The 17,170-nt window shown below is 41.1% G+C and overlaps 1 protein-coding gene across 5 annotated transcripts in view; it reads right to left on the bottom strand.

Annotated features, from left to right (window-relative positions):
* Nucleotides 1-17,170, bottom strand: part of ST7 (suppression of tumorigenicity 7) — a 124,064-nt gene that overhangs the window by 27,701 nt on the left and 79,193 nt on the right. For 4 of the 5 annotated variants that reach the window (XM_073651909.1, XM_073651908.1, XM_073651907.1 and 1 more), the window contains exons 3-7: nt 9,664-9,823; nt 7,693-7,747; nt 2,797-2,912; nt 2,237-2,312; nt 1,049-1,203 (exon numbers count right to left, since the gene is read on the bottom strand). In XM_073651909.1, the coding sequence (XP_073508010.1) occupies nt 1,049-1,203; nt 2,237-2,312; nt 2,797-2,912; nt 7,693-7,747; nt 9,664-9,823 (562 nt within the window). Of the gene's footprint in view, nt 1-1,048; nt 1,204-2,236; nt 2,313-2,796; nt 2,913-7,692; nt 7,748-9,663; nt 9,824-16,785; nt 16,877-17,170 lie in introns of all 5 variants that reach the window. The other variant, XM_073651911.1, reaches the window with a different exon arrangement.

The following is a 17,170-nucleotide window of genomic DNA, read 5'->3' on the forward strand; positions in this document are numbered from 1 at the left end:
GTCCGCTGTATGCAGTAAGGCATGCCCCCTGTAGTGTACAGGGAGACTTTTAAAGGGGTTTACAAAATTAGAAAAACATGACTGCTTTGTTATAGCCACACCTCTGCATGGATTGTGTCTGATACTACAGCTCCGCTCCACCGAAATGAGTGAATCTAAAAGGGTTTGTTCAAAATAAACTTCTAGCTCCCCAAAGGCTTGCCGATACATAAAATAAGAAACTGAGCCATTACTCACCATCCCCAGATCCAGCTCTGCCTCTCCGCACACAGGCTGCAGCAGTAACATCAGTGCCACAGTGCAGGTGATCACTGCAGACAATGGCAGGACTCCGTTGTAATGCCAATGTAGATGGCACAAGCCACCGAGTCCATTGATGGGCTGCAGAGATCATTTATAGTCGGGACGTCACTGCTGAAGCTCGTCAGCAAAAACTGGTACAGCAGCAGTGTGGAAGAGACAGCATGATATTATTTATATATCTTCGCGCTTTGGGGAAACAAACAGTATATCCCAGACATTCATTAGTGAATTTCTATATGGCCCACTTAAATCGAGCAGCGTTACAACTCCAGACAATCCACGGACAGGGGTGGAGTTTCTTGTAAAGGAAGGCAGCTATGTTCTCCTAATCCTTGACAACTCCTCCAAATATATGCCTATCTGGGGCAATTGTTGCACACCTCTGGAACTTGCACCTGTGACAAGAATGGGAAACCATATATGCATTCTTTTTTCTGGTTGCATACGGCACACAGTGGCCACCTGATGACATGGGATGGGAGGGGTTGATGGATCAGCCACTGAGGGTATACTCCCCCCCTACATTTATGGCATAATTCAGGAATGTGTCAAATTTTTGTCAAAGGAAAAACTCCTTTAAAATTAGACGTCATATCTCATTAACATGTACGTTTTATTGCGTCAATGTGTTTAAGTTAAAGACTTGATGTTTTAACAGGGAAGGGTCCATTTTTTTTCAACACAAATTAGATCTAGTTTCTTTAGTCACCTATCAGGCTAGCTCTATATAACAGTGGGCTCTTACTGTGTTGTGCTTCATACTGAGCTCCATGGTGCTGTAATTGTTGGCTTCGTCTGTAGCAACCTTCCCCAGCCTTCAAAGCTTGCTTAAACAACTTCTCCGCCTCCACAATTGTCGTGGCCTCTTCCTCGGCCAGGAGAATAAATGCTGTGGCACATCTGTGATCAGGACAAAGAGGAAAAAAAACAACATTAAAGTTTTATGTGGGTTCATAGATGACCTTACCTGTATCCATGTTGCTTCAGATGAGTGGCATCACTTATGATGTTTGTCAATGTCAATGCAAAGCGGAGCTTGTACAGATTCTCTAAGCAGTTAAAGGGTTTCAAAGTCCATGGTCTGGATTCAAGTGACTAACCTGGATATGTGTAGTGATAGTGGCCTTTAAAAGAGCGCATGTCACCCCTAAAACACTAACTAAACCACTTCTACAGGACAAGTGAGAACAGCCTGAACTCTGCAGCTGTGCTCATAAAGGGTCATTGCCAACTCAACGCTGGCTCCTGTCTGCAGATGCCGCTCGGTACCGTACTGCAGACAGGAGCCAAGGGGCTCATAGTTCAGGCAGTGCTCGCTTCAGTGCTGTCTATCAAGATCTGACAGTGCACCGTTACACCCCTTAATTTCAATACTTGGCACTGAGCCTTTTGGCTTCGTCAAGGTTGCACCAAAGCTCCAGCATATAAAATAAATAGTTTTTTATATGTCAACTAAACCACTAAAAGCTATAATCACATGTAATTTTTTTATATGGGCCAAATCCCCTATATACCTGTATAAATGATTTAGTTAGAACATTTAAAAGGGAGGTATCACCCACAAAAAGCTATTGCCAATGCTGTGAATAATGACAATGTTTCTCCAAGTTATAATGTAGGGGCATTGGTGCTTTAGCCAAATTTAACAGTGCATAAATAGCATATTTACATGCTCATTGCAATGTGGCCAAGAACTGCAATTTGCCGGCATGAATACATTTTTTTCATGTTCAGTTTTTCCAAAAATTCAGAAGTAGGATTGAAAATCTAAATTTAAGTTATTTAATTTAACTTAAGTGTGAATGTGCCCTTGCAGTAGACTGGATTAACCTTGATTTGCTGCAAATGCAAAGTTCCTATGTCACAATGAGTATGTGCAGGGCAGTGTCCGTTCAGGTGTGATACATTTAGTGCCATAGTGTTAGCTACTCACTCATTTAGTTCTAGTGCTTCATGTGCTGCAGAAATCCTGGCTTGTGGATTTCTTTCTCGCCATGCTTTTTGCATTACTGTTCAACATAAAAAAGGAAAACATGATCAGTATACATTGCAGGGACAGGTAGCAGCCATCACTGGGGAGGGACATATGAGATCACTGCTTCTACTTCTAAGGAGGGAGGTGGAGTAATTGCAGACTGTAGATTGTGGGTTTCCTCCTCTCAGTCAAAACTTCTTCCTAATATGAGAGAGGGGCGAGCTGAGAAAGTTTTGCACCCTCTTAAGCAAGCTGTACACAGGATGACTGATCATTTGACAGACAGACATCTCTCCTGTCTGGTTATCTCAGCTTGTGTATACAGTGGCAATTTTAACCTTTACATTGCTCTAAAAGGTAAACTTATTTTTACAATTATAATGGCAACAGCTGGCAACACAGGTATCCAGTTGATTTTCTGATTAGTCAATCGGGCAGGACGCACCAGTAAATGCTGCTTGGAAACTTTTTGAACCATTTAAGTTTACGTGCATCAGAAAACTGAGTGCTGTTCTTACTTGAATCTGCAGGTCGCATGTGATCTGTGTCACATGTAAAGAAGGTCTGATGATCCTGGGCCGAAAGATTCATATCATAATATGTTAGCGGTTCCCGTCCCGTCACCCACGTGTACCTGTAATACAACAGAAGTCTGGATTATACACTAAATGATGTATGCCATTTATAAGTGTAAATCTGAGTTGGGGAACCTCTGGTCCTAGGGCCATTTACGGTCCGTGATGACCTTTCATCCGGCCCCTGGGCAGATTCCGGGGTACCACATTGTTTGGACTGGCAGCTGTGTTTTGATGGTCACCAACACATTAATTTCTTCTTGCTCTGTGAGAACACGCACGCAGCTTTCACTACTGAACCCTGAGGCGCGTGCAATGACACATTACGTCCTGACACCAGTGCCAGCGTCAGGACGCACTTTGTGGGCATAGTTAGCGCACAATTTGTAGGGCCCCCGAAGCATAGCTTAAATATCCAAATGGCCCTTGGCAGAAAGAAGGTTCCTCACCCCTGCCTTACAGAATATAGTTTACTTTTTACAAACTAACAGAAGGCGATAAGGCCACCTGCCAGACAGCCCTCATGTCCCAGCAGGATTTTGGGCTGCCCCCATGGACAGAATTTTGCTAAACCACAGAGACCTTTATCTTCAGTGTTATATAGGGATGCAGCTCTTCTTGGACTTGGACATGTAGGCTTTCTTAACCTTCATTTGGAATGGGATAAACTTGAATATGTGAATGGGAACTACTCTTTCAATAGGGGACTGCATAAAACTAAACATCCAGTATCTATATTTCCTTAATGTTTTCAAAGTGAATTTGTCACCAGGCTTTTCCTATGTAATCTGAGAGCAGCTTGATGTAGGGATAAAGACACCGATTTCAGCGATTTATCACTTATGGGCTGCTTGCTTTAGTTTTGATAAAATCAGTTTTCTGTGCTGCAGATCTACCAGTCCTCTCTGAATGTTGAGCTCTGTGTAACCCCACGCCCCACTACTGATTGGCAGATTTCTGTGTACACTACATAAGCAGAAATCTGCCAGTCAGTAGTGGGGGCACGCGGTTACACAGAGCAGGACGACTACATGGCATAATACAACTAGTCTTGTAGTGATGATCTCCTGCTGAGAAACCACTGATTTTATTGAAACTACAACAAGTAGCCCAGTAAGTGGCATATCACTGAATCAGGGTCTCTGCCCTTAAATCATACTGCCTTCAGATTAAACAGCAAAAAACCTGCTGACAGATTTCCTTTAAGGAAAAGGTATTTTACACAGAGCCAATGATTACTTTACTGCATTAATGAGAACGCCTCAATATCACCAGAACTGGTATGATGAATTGAGTAGAGTCTGCTTTATTAGGATGCCTAATAGCTTTCAACTTTTTTGTTTAACAGAACAATGGGTAACAAAGCGCAAGGACTGCATGGATGGGGAATAATTTGACCTTTACACTCAGTACACACTTATTTTACCATATACAGTGGGTACGGAAAGTATTCAGACCCCTTTACATTTTGCACTCTTTGTTTCATTGCAGCCATTTGGTAAATTCTAAAAAGTTCATTTTTTTCCTCATTAAAGTACACTCTGCACCCCATCTTGACTGACAAAAAAACAGAAATGTAGAAATTTTTGCAAATTTATTAAAAAAGAAAAACTGAAATATCACATGGTCATAAGTATTCAGACCCTTTGCTCAGTATTGAGTAGAAGCACCCTTTTGAGCTAGTGCAGCCATGAGTCTTCTTAAGAATGATGCAACAAGTTTTTCACACCTGGATTTGGGGATCCTCTGCCATTCTTCCTTGCAGATCCTCTCCAGTTCCGTCAGGTTGGATGGTGAACGTTGGTGGACGGCCATTTTCAGGTCTCCCCAGAGATGCTCAATTGGGTTTAGGTCAGGGCTCTGGCTGGGCCAGTCAAGAATGGTCACAGAGTTGTTCTGAAGCCACTCCTTTGTTATTTTAGCTGTGTGCTTAGGGTCATTGTATTGTGGGAAGGTGAACCTTCGGCCAAGTCTGAGGTCCAGAGCACTCTGGAAGAGGTTTTCATCCAGGATATCTCTATACTTGACCGCATTCATGTTTCCTTCAATTGCAACCAGTCGTCCTGTCCCTGCAGCTGAAAAACACCCCCATAGCATGATGCTGTCACCACCATGTTTCACTGTTGGGATTGAATTGGTCAAGCGATTAGCAGTACCTGGTTTTCTCCACACATACCGCTTAGAATTATCACCAAAAAGTTCTATCTTCGTCTCATTAGACCAGAGAATCTTATTTCCCATAGTCTGGGAGTCCTTCATGCGCTTTTGAGCAAACTCTATACGGGCTTTCATATGTCTTGCACTGAGGAGAGGCTTCCGTTTGGCCACTCTGCCATAAAGGCCTGACTGGTGGAGGGCTGCAGTGATAGTTGACTTTGTGGAAGTTTCTCCCATCGCCCTACTCCATCTCTGGAGCTCAGCCACAGTGATATTGGGGTTCATCTTTACCTCTCTCACCAAGGCTCTTCTCCCACGATTTCTCAATTTGGATGTATGGCCAGGTCTAGGAAAACTTCTGGTGGTCCCAAACTTCTTCCATTTAAGGATTATAGAGGCCACTGTGCTCTTAGAAACCTTGAGTAATGCAAAAATTCTTTTGTAACCTTGGCCAGATCTGTGCCTTGTCACAATTCTGTCTGAGCTCCTTGGGCAGTTCCTTTGAGCTCATTATTCTCATTTGTTCTGACATACACTTTGAGCGGTGAGGTCTTATATAGACAGGACTTGATTTGGAAAGGCACACACCTATAAGTTTAATTAAACACAGCTGGACTCCAATGAAAGAGTAGAACCATCTCAAGGAGTATCCCAAGCAAATGGACAGCATGTGACTTAAATATGAGTGTCTGAGCAAAGGGTCTGAATACTTATGACCATGTGATATTTCAGTTTTTCTTTAATAAATTTGCAAAAATTTCTACATTTGTTTTTTTTTCAGTCAAGATGGGGTGCAGACTGTACTTTAATGAGAAAGAAAAAAAACTTTAGAATTTACCAAATGGCTGCAATGAAACAAAGAGTGAAAAATTTAAAGGGGTCTGAATACTTTCCGTACCCACTGTAAATAACCAACATAGGGAATATTAAAAAAAATAAATAAATAATAAGACAAGGAACTGACAGCAAATGTATTCATGGTATATTCTAGCTTACTGTACTTGTGTTTTGTTTTTTTGTTTTTTTAAGAAAATACACAAATGTACAACGACATTTTGTGCTTCTCTTTGCATGCTATATATTTAATCTAGAGGATAGCAAGTTATAGCTCCCAACATTTCCAGGAAAGCATGCATCAAAAAACATGGATCCATGAGCATCCAAATTCACACATATTGCAAAGTTTATAATGGCAATCATAGTTACGCGTTTTTGAAGGGATTAGTGTAGCAAAATAACGTGTTTGTATTTTCTTTAGACATTAATTTAAAAAGCTTGCCAATATTAATTATTGTTTAAGCCAAACTTTAAAGTATGTATGTATTCCTGGAAATATTCAGCATACTAAAAGAGTAAAAACTTTGTCCTTGATATTTTTTTTCTTTTTATTAAATTTAGCAGACACTTGAATTTTGCAGATTGTTGCGGGTCCACCAATCACTGGAGACCACCGAAAAAATGTACAGTTCAGCAGGCAGGGATGCACAGCTCTTGTCTGAACGTGCACATAGCCCGAATTCAATAGAAACCATATGCTTTGTAGCTTCATAGCCTATGTTTTCTACTGAAACCATACACCAGCCTGTGTGTGTACTCAGACAGGAGCTGTGTGCTCCTGTCTGCTGAGCTACCCACTGTTTTAGATGGGGTCTGTTGAGTGATTGGTGAATCTGGACACCCACTGATTCAAGTGCCTGCTAAAAATATATATAAAAATCAAGCTGAAAGTTTAGTTACTCTTTAAATATGTATATGTTCATGCTTTATAATCCAACATAATAAATTTTGTGTTAAACAGCAGCTCACAGACAACTGAACACACAGCCAGGGAGATGGAAATCCCTGCACATCGCAAAGGCAATGCCTCATTCTACGGCATTCATTTCCTATACTTCCAATGACTCAGACTAGAAAAGAGATTTACTTCTTCCAGTCTATTCATTAGAGGTAAAGCCAGAGTAAGTCCCAGGTTTAGCTGATCGTTCTCTCATTTCCCTCCTCAAATCTCCAGCAGAACTCTGCTCCAATAGACTGGATTTAGAAGGTCAATCGGGATAAAGAAGAAGAAAGAATAATAAATCCCATTTCAGGACAACAAAGCTTTCTTGTAAAAGGTTTCCGAGCTATATAGATGTATTGATATTTTGCTCAGTATTTAATGTTCAGCGCTTGGAAAAAACTGGCACATCAACAATGTATATTATTGGGGTTGTTCCCTTTCAAATTGAATTTGTCCCTCGTTGCATTTTGTTTAAAAAACACGCTGTACTCACCTACCCTGGGTTCACCAGCGAGTCTCCGCCGCTGCTCCCGGTATGTAGCATTGGCTGCGGCGCGGCCATCTCCTTGACAACTTGGCATCCAGTGAGGTCACCAGATCGGCGTGCAAAATTCCAGTGTAGTCTGAACGCCCAACTCTGAGCAGCTGAGCTCAGACTGATGTCACGTGAACAGTGTGGCAGCCAATGACAGACACCAGGAGCAGCAGCAGAAACTCCCTGGTGGACCTGGGGAAGGCGAGTAAAGTGTGGTTTGTTTGTTTTTTTAAACCAAAATCCAGCAAGGGATGATGTTTGAAAGGGACAAACTCCTTTAAGTTTTCTTTTTATCTAGCACAGGTTTGTGTGGTGCAGTTTATGGATTGTTTATGGTGCACAGTACATATTTTCTCATAGACGTTACCTGTTATACTCCGCTCCTCGAAACAAGTTTAATGGATTTCGCCAGACTTTACATTCTGTGAAGTAAAACAGTAGACTGGTAACTAAAATGGCTATACCAAATGGGTCATTAAAATCTGAAGTATACAAAAAGGTATACAGCCGACTTTAACAAACCATCAACACTCAGCTTTGACTTTTTTTTTTTTTTTTTTTTTTTTTTTTAAGAGAAAAAAAACGGAGATGGTCTAGAGTTTTGGGGGTGACATTTATATATTTATATAGGGGGGATTAGCAAAATGTACAGTACAATTTATGTTTTGTGGGTGACAGACTAAAAACAAAATAAAAAAAAATAATGCTGCCCTCCACGAGATTTGGGGTATCTCATTTTTCTAAGATCTGCAACTCTAACAGGTTTCCATCGATACAGCGAGGTAAGGTTTTGTTTACTATTTGACAGCTTCTTCGTGGGAATATGAAGAATAGCTAAATTACAGATACCTACAAATATATTATACACATACACACTTTTTCTTGGGGGTCAGGTCTTTTAGGTTATTATTAATGGTCACTGAAATTCGCCCTTTTTTTTTTCTGGCCCACTAGGAGACTACAATCTGTGAGCCTTTGATTGTCCGACGATTACAAAATGCTTTGGAATACATACTATTCCAAAACATTATAATATAATACTGATCTGCTCCGACAGACCTGTGGTCCACAGTCTCGTTCCCAGCTGCCATAGTAAAGCATCAGTCCCTGCGGTCAAATCACTAGGTGTCGATAGGCAGGCATAGGAGGGCACTCCTGTCAAACTCTTAGTCGCTACAGATTGGATTTAACTCTTTTAAATACCTTCTGATCTGGTCACAGTGCTCACTCTCAGCATTGTAGCTGCGATTGCAGCGGTTAGTATGATGGATATAAGAGGAGGTTCCTCGGAATCACAATTCTAGGGGAAAGCCGCAGACGTCTTTTCATGTAGTAATAGGAAGTGGCACCTTCCATTAATACATGAAAAAGCATTGCAGTGACGGGAAGTTGTTTGGAGCAATCCATAATAAAACGGTTATTGCGCTAGGCCTAGTGCAGACATGACTGGAATCCTCTGCTCGGAGTCGGTGGCTTCTTAGGCCCGGCACTAGGCACCCAGATTCCAACCAGTATTTCAGCCGAGTGCTAAACAAGAGAACAGGAGACCCTTATTCTCCCAATAGGCAAGAGTTACACTTCTGGGGCTCCTTCCTACTAGAAATTTCTAGACACTAAATAGGAACTCCTATAAAAATTATTGCAGACCTTAGCAGTGGTAACATTTTAAAATGTGGCCTAGGAAGTCAGACTCCAATCTACTGTGTATAGAGGGGGTTCTTATTCTCAGACAGCAATCATGGGAAAGAAGGGTCAGGCACGTTGGTTGCCATGCACGATCCTTTTGTTCTAACTTGACGTTAAGCGGATTGCAAGTTTACATGGGATGGGCACAGATAGACGGTTGGACAGCAATATATAGTTTATAGTAAAGTAAACCCATTCTCAAAAAGTTTAGCATGTAACAGGCCTGCGTGATACAAAATGGCAAGGTCTTTAAATGTAATAAATATTTAAGAATATTTCTCATTTTTAATTCCTTAAAACCTGGACTTGCAGCAGTTACATTTTTAGCATCTTCCTCTGGGTAGTGCCATGGCGTTATTCTGCTAGATTTGAACCAGAAACTTTACATGTATTCTTATCCTGGTGTGAACTTTACATTTCCACTCATTGAGATCTAGTTCAGAGGTTGTTTTTTTAGTACAGTACTAATGGAAGATGACATTTATGAAATGCTTTGCAATGCCATTTAGATCCATATAAAAATTAAATGCAGTAACTTTTGAGAACACACGAGTTTTCAGTCATTGGTATATTTTCTACACATGAAAAATATTTAAAATTAATTGTCAGGAGTTTGGGCAAAACTAAGTCCAACGATAAACTTAACCATTACCTGAAACACTCTGTCGACTCGAATCAGCATCCCCATTACTCGTGCTTGAGTTACTTGGTGTGCTATTATCAACTCCTCCCAACAGAGGGCGTAAGTGACTTACAGAAACTTGCTCAATAAATGAAGTTCCATACTTCCGAAAGTACCACCATTCAAATATCTAAACATGAGGGGGGGAAAAAGGATTAGGATTTGTGTAATTGTGGGCTTCCACCTTAAAAACACACATCTACATACCACTGGCAAATCCGATCCGGTCGTCACACATCAAAATAACCTCAAGATATGCAAATTTTAGTCATTAATGAATTTAATAAAAAAAAGAAACCTTTAAATAAGCTAAAAGGGAATGTATAACCTATATTTTTTTTATTTTTAATAAAAACGGATACTGATTATTTTGGGGACAGCCATTTTCTGTGATCTTCTAAAGTATCAAGTCTTACAGAAGTTACATAGACCAAAGGAACCGGTTGTCTGTTGATTTTCATTGACTTGCAGGAGAGAGTATTCCAGGCAAACTTACAGAATTTATTAAGGGGTCTTTTGGAACAGGTCAGCTGCAAAAAACGGGGGGCAAAAAAACAAAAACACACAAACTTGAAAGACTCTTACTCATTTCTATTGTAAAACCACTTGGTCATATATTCAGTCTTATGCCACGGCCCCACTATCAGTATTTGGTCAGTATTTTTTCTCAGGAGTGGGAGCCAAAACCAGGAGTGGGTGATAAATGCAGAATGGGTGACTTGTTTCTATTATACCTTTTCTCTGTTCCTCACCTGGTTTTGGCTCCCACTCCTGAGAAAAAATACTGACCGAATACTGATAGTGGGGCTGTGGCCTTAAGAGGGAATCTGTCATGTGAAAAATGCCATTAACCTGTAAATATAGAGTTAATCTGCAGGTTAATAATGTTCTGAAGCAGTGCAGCCGCAGCACTAAAAACCCAGCTGTGGGAAAGAAATGAAGTCTATACCTCACAGCAGCCTTGGGCTTTCAGTCACCGCTCAGTACATAGTGCCAGGGTGTGATTACAGCTGCTGCTCTCTGACTGACAGCTGACAAAGCAGAGCATCAGTGCGTGCCAGGGTGTGGTTACTACCGCTGCTCACTATGTAGCGATTGGTGACTGAAGCAGTGCTGGCCGCACCCCTGACTGAAAGCCGGAGGCTGAAAACGAAGAATAAAATTAATTTCCTCACAGCGGTCAACCCCATATCTGCAGATTAAATGGAGTTTTTTTCTCTCCCTATGACAGGTTCCCTTTAAGGTTTTGACAAATGCCAGATGAGAAAATAAAGTTCATGCATCTTCCTTGAAGCTTCTCCTGATGGAATCCGCTCCAAACTAGGCAGTGCCCAAGCAAAAGGCTACAAAAAAAATGTGCCAGGAAAAAAACGCTCCAGGGAATGCCCCCCAAAAAAGCGTTTCCTAAAGCAGTTTCCAGTTAGAAACTTGCCATTTTTGAACAGCCTAAAAAAACCACCAAACTGTGTTAACTTTAGATTGTCATAACTGCAGTCTCCGCTGTAATAAAAGTGATACTTATAGTGCACTTGATTTTATCCATTACCGATTTCCATGTGTAACCAGACCACCTCTCACTGTACCTCTACCTGTGCTACTCCCTGCACAATAGTGACACCATGCTGCACACATTAAACGGCTGCATAACCCTTATGCCATATTCATGGGTCAGATGGACAACTTCCAAAATAGATTGTGGCAGAAACAAGTTAGAGTAACATTACACAGCATATTAACATGGGTATGATAAAGGACTTATCTAGGGATAAAATAACAACAATTACACAGAATACGTTGACTTAGTGGAAAATATTTGGCCTCGGCCTTTATAATAATAATAAAAAAAAAAAAAATCTGTGCATCTTACAATTTTTAAAGTTTTAATTATTTCAGGCACTCTTTCCACTGCATGAGAAAGGGACACAGCTTACCTCCCCCGCTTGATTTAATTGGGATATGCTGGGCAAGGATTCCTCCCCTAAATCCTGACAGAATTCCCCAAGTGCTGACATGAAAACATGGCAGTAGCCAGACAGTAATTTCCTTCAATATAAAGCAGACTGCAGGGTCCACACAATCAGAGGTTGCCTTTATAAGACTTAAAGGGGGCTTTCCGACGAACAAAAGCTCATTTTAATCAATACATTTTGGAATAATAATAACTTCCACAATTGGATGTGTTTAAATAAAATGTTCCTGCACTGAGATAATCTTATAAATGTGCCCCTGCTGTGTACTGTGTAATGGCTGTGTCTGACCGTACAGGAACATGGTCTGATCATACCACATCTCCTGGGCAGGGGAGAAAACAAAAAAGAGTATACAGACATTACAGCAGGGGATCACAGCTGATTCTTTCTTTGAAGTAAAACATTGTTTAAAAGCAGGCAGGGAAATATTTTACCTCACAAAAAGACTCAGCTGTGATCCCCAGCTGTAATGTCTTTATACTCTTTTGCGTCCTCCCCTGCCCAGGAGATGTGGTATGATCAGACCATGTTCCTGTACGGTCAGACACAGACATTACACAGTACACAGCAGGGGCACATTTATAAGATTATCTCAGCACAGGAACATTTTATTTAAACACATCCAGTTGTGGAAGTTATTATTATTCTAAGATCTATTGATTAAAATAAACTTTTGTTTGTGGGAAAACTCCTTTGAGGCCACTTCAAGGCAAATGGATACCAAAACCATTTTTTTGATCTACAGAGCTCCAGCGTTAACACAACTTGCTGCAGTCAATGTCTCAGTATTCAAATAGAAGTCGACCAAAATCCAACACAAAAAGAGATAGGTGACAATTTCAAATTTGTAAGAGCATTGGCTACCAAGCTTAGAAAAAAAATGGCACTTAATTTCCTGATGGGGCAGCACTGAAGCTGTATAGAAACATTGAGATGATGGCAGTTTCTCCACAGTCACATATTTCTACCTATTAAGTAAGAACATAGTCACAAATCCAAAAGGTAAAATGTGGCTTTTGTGCAACTTTTGTATACTGGTTTAAGTCAGACGTTTGTGCAGAATTCTTAGCATTTAAGACCTAGTAAAACCTCATTCTTCATGACATGGAATCCCTACGGAGGTCATTCTAGATCAGGTTCATATTGGCAATTTTGTAGGGTGTTAATAGTGGTAACTCACATGGAATCCAGTGCATGCAGAGAAAAAGGCAGTAGCCATTACAGAACACTTTTGCATCATATGAAGATACGATTAAGATAGATACACCCTGTGTCCACAAGCGTTTCCCCAGGGAGGTTATTTTTAGTTTTCTCAAAACTTTACTTCAATTGAAATGTTATCAGGGGAATTGTCCTGTTCTGACCCTGATGACAGTCACAGATCTATTTTGGTGTTATCTAAACTGTATTAGGCGCTAATAATGTGTTCCTTGATAACATTAACAGTTGATCATTTTAAAGCCAAAAAATGTGTGTTCTTGTAATTGAGATCATGTACAGACCTGCAGAGCCAGGACTTTTAGGCTGGCCATACACAAGCCGGTGGCATATCTCAAGGAGAACAATGCAGTCTGAAAGTAGACATGCGTGATCGACGTCTCTCCCGATCATCAGTCGGGCCAACACCCTCCTCCACAAGACAGTCAGCCGAACCAGATATCGGGCGGGTTCAGCAGACATTAATGTGTATGGCGACCTTTAGGTCCGTTTACAAGGACAGACCGGTGGCACTAAATCATGGGAAACCAAAAGATAATTTCACCTGACGAACGAATGTTTCACGCATTCATTTGGTTATGGGCAGCCTGTTTACATAGCGAGATTATCGTGAATTCAATGTTCTTAGGATCACTCATTCACAATAACCTTTCAGTGTAAATGCATAGTGTATGATGTTCCTCTATGTGCTGAATATATACACGGTGGCTACATTGTGGCTCTACTGCCAAATATGGCTCACAGATCTTTCATGTGGCTCCTAGTTACTCAGCCCCAAATAAGAGTCCAGGACTTATTGGGAAAATATAGTTTCTGCTCTGGTCCCAGTATTTAACACATCACCTTGTCTGCTACATTTTTCCTATCAGACTGCTTGCAGATATTTTCCTATTAGAGAAGTAGACAGCAATGTGAGACCATGAACAGAAGACGACATTTCATTGAGGCACTGGCACAGTACAAGTTGGTGCTCAGTGTGGGCCCAGTACAAGTTGTTACTCAGTGTGGGCCCAGTACAAGTTGTTACTCAGTGTGGGCCCAGTACAAGTTGTTACTCAGTGTGGGCCCAGTACAAGTTGTTACTCAGTGTGGGCCCAGTACAAGTTGTTACTCAGTGTGGGCCCAGTACAAGTTGTTACTCAGTGTGGGCCCAGTACAAGTTGTTACTCAGTGTGGGCCCAGTACAAGTTGTTACTCAGTGTGGACCCAGTACAAGTTGTTACTCAGTGTGGGCCCAGTACAAGTTGTTACTCAGTGTGGACCCAGTACAAGTTGTTACTCAGTGTGGACCCAGTACAAGTTGTTACTCAGTGTGGACCCAGTACAAGTTGTTACTCAGTGTGGACCCAGTACAAGTTGTTACTCAGTGTGGGCCCTATTTTAAACAATGCAGGGATATAATTTTCCTCACTTGCCTTGGGAACAAGATTCATCATACATCTAAAATATTTGCCGACCCCTTATCTGATCTATTACTATGTAAAATGTTACTTTTGGGGCTCAAGTCATAATAATATTACTAAAAAAGTAAAAAAATTGGAAAGTAGTGCATGCATTGCTTTCCCAGGGAAGGTACAAATGCTGACCTTATATTAACCATTACCATTTGGATGTCTGATGCAAAAGCCACACAAACAAATGTGCTGTCTGCAGCTTTGCATATTAGATTTATTGCCGGGAAGCGCTCAGATCGCTCACACACTCATACGCTTAATAGATGATGCCTACTTTGTTTAGGAATATGCTACTAGGTAAATAAGTTCTGGTGGTCAAAACAAAATCTAGATTTACATCCACTCTGTGGCTTGATAGGGAAACTATTAAAGGTGGGGGTGTATCATAAATCAGCAAGTATCCATTTGCAGTACAAATTATCAACACAAAAAAATAAAGCAATTAGGTTTTTTCTTCCGCAGGGATCACTCATTACTGGATATGATCTTCTTTGGGGAAATGCCTATTTTGCTGTAAATATCCACAGAGAATCAATTAGACAGACAGCCTCCTTACGCCTGGCAAACATCGCAGATTATGGCACAGGTCTATGTATACCACTATACACAGGGGTCATTAACAAGGCATTCCTGCAGAAAGCTCTGGGATGCATTCTCACACAATTACTTATAGAAAACTTGCTCTATGCAGTGGTTTAGGATGGGTTGGAGACCAAGTACCTACCGCCTGGGCACTGAATCTAAGAGAAACTAGAAATGACCAATAAAACTTAATGCCATATTGTGCCTACGGTCGCATAGTCCAAAATTTGTGGTGACTAATATAAGTCGGACTTATCCATAGGATACACTAAAAATGTCTGTTAAGTTTCTCTGGGACTTGCATTTGTCTCGATAACACTGATAGGAATGAAGGGGTGGCCGCCCATGTGCAACTCTCACACTATTGGGAATGCAGAAATTTATGGCCTAGGTGGGAATACTTCGAAAGATCATTTTGGGAATTTGAACTTAACGATGTTGCAGATTTTCTGCACCCATTAAGTAAAAAGGATTACATGCATTTTTTCGAGAATATGCAGAGTTAAAAAAAAAATCCACAAACGCAAAAATGGTCAAAAAACACCAAGCACAAAAAGACATTCATTATTGCGTTTGCAATTTTTCTCCCCCCTAGATTTTGGGTTGTCACCCATTTTCCATTTGCGCCTTATTCTTCTTTCAACTTGCACCTTTAACCAAGTCTATTTTATAGGCCTTTGCTTGTTTTGTTTACATTTATAATTTTCGGTGAGGTTCGGCTTTACCAAAGATTTCAGACGATTCACCAACTGCAACTTTTTAAAAAGTTGAAAAATGTTTGTATGACAATGTCCCACACAGGTGGTTTTAGGTTTGCCTGAAACGATAAAAAAAAAAAGTACCGGACAACCCTTTTTTACCTTTTTTGAGTTGTTAATCTTGATTTATAAGTTGCCTAATGTATTCAACATGTGGGCATAAATATTTCTGTAAATACCTTATGTTGCAGATAATGCCTGTGAGCGGCGCCATCACTGGCCGCTCACAGCCATCACGTGTCCCCCGGCTGCAGCCGGCGCTGACGTCACGACAAGTCCAGGCGGCAACCGAGGGTCCCTCTTCAGAGTTCCACTGGTGGCTGTTGGGTTGTGGGTGGGGTTATTCCCCTACATCACACCCGGCATCCACCGCGCGCTCTCCCTCTCCCCATTCATTGGAAAATAGCGCGGTGGATGCCAGATGTGCCGCGGGTAATAACCCCGCCCACACGCCACAACCCAGCAGCCACTGCGGGGACCCCAGCGCTGTCGTGACGTCAACGTGGGGTCACGTGATGCCTGTAAGCGGCCACCGATAATGCCTGTGAGCGGCACTATCAGCAACACAAGGTATTTACAAATATACTTATGCCCACATGCTGAATACATTGGGCAATTTAAAAAAGTACCGGACAACTTCTTTAAGACATGCGGACATGCCAGCATCGAAAAGACATCATGCGCACGTACAAGATACTCCTATCAAGATAATCAATCCCCACAACCAGGGCTGTGGAGTTGGAGTCGTGGATTCAGAGTCGGAGCCCATTTTGGTGGAGTCAGAGTCAGTATAAAATTGACCAACTCCGACTCCTAAAATCTATAATAAATTGGGTACAGTAGTTCAATGCAGTTTGTGGAGAATATTTTTTCATATGAATTTGGGAAAGTTATGAAATGTCCTATAAATGTCTGTCCTATTCCTGATCCAGGGGTCTAGACTTTTAGCGAAGATGAATCTGTGCTGCAGTAAATTTATCACTTAAACATGAGCCATGTATGAGGGAGTCGGAGTCATGGAAAATTGAGGAGTCCGAGGTTTGGCTTACCGACTCCGCAACGCCACAGAGATGGGAAAAAAAACAAACAAAAAAAAAATGGATGACTCACAGAGGAAGATGGAGGAAATGTGAAGCATAGCTACAGGTTTTTCCATCCTCCTTGAAGATCGGTCTTCATTTGCTAAAGTTGCTATACTGCTCTGTAACAAAAAAATCAATGAACATCTAGCATTTTTCAACCCCAATAAACCTAAAGAATCCAATGTAGAGAGAACAAAGGAACAACCCTGTGCAAGCAGCAGGAGGGATACTACTGTGTTTGCCATATCCCATTTAGGACCTACATTACCAAAACTAGCAAATCGCAAGTAAAATATGGTTTAGGGGCATAGAGAACATTTGTTTTAATGACTGCAGGGTCAGTCATCAGCAGGCAGTATGTGAAATCATGATGACGAAAATGCAGACCCATATGTTGGTTAATTCTCTTACAA

This window comes from Phyllobates terribilis, unplaced genomic scaffold (assembly GCF_046119375.1).
Source record: "Phyllobates terribilis strain yellow unplaced genomic scaffold, ASM4611937v1 Scaffold_11__3_contigs__length_659146591, whole genome shotgun sequence".
Classification (NCBI taxonomy): Eukaryota; Metazoa; Chordata; class Amphibia; order Anura; family Dendrobatidae; genus Phyllobates; species Phyllobates terribilis.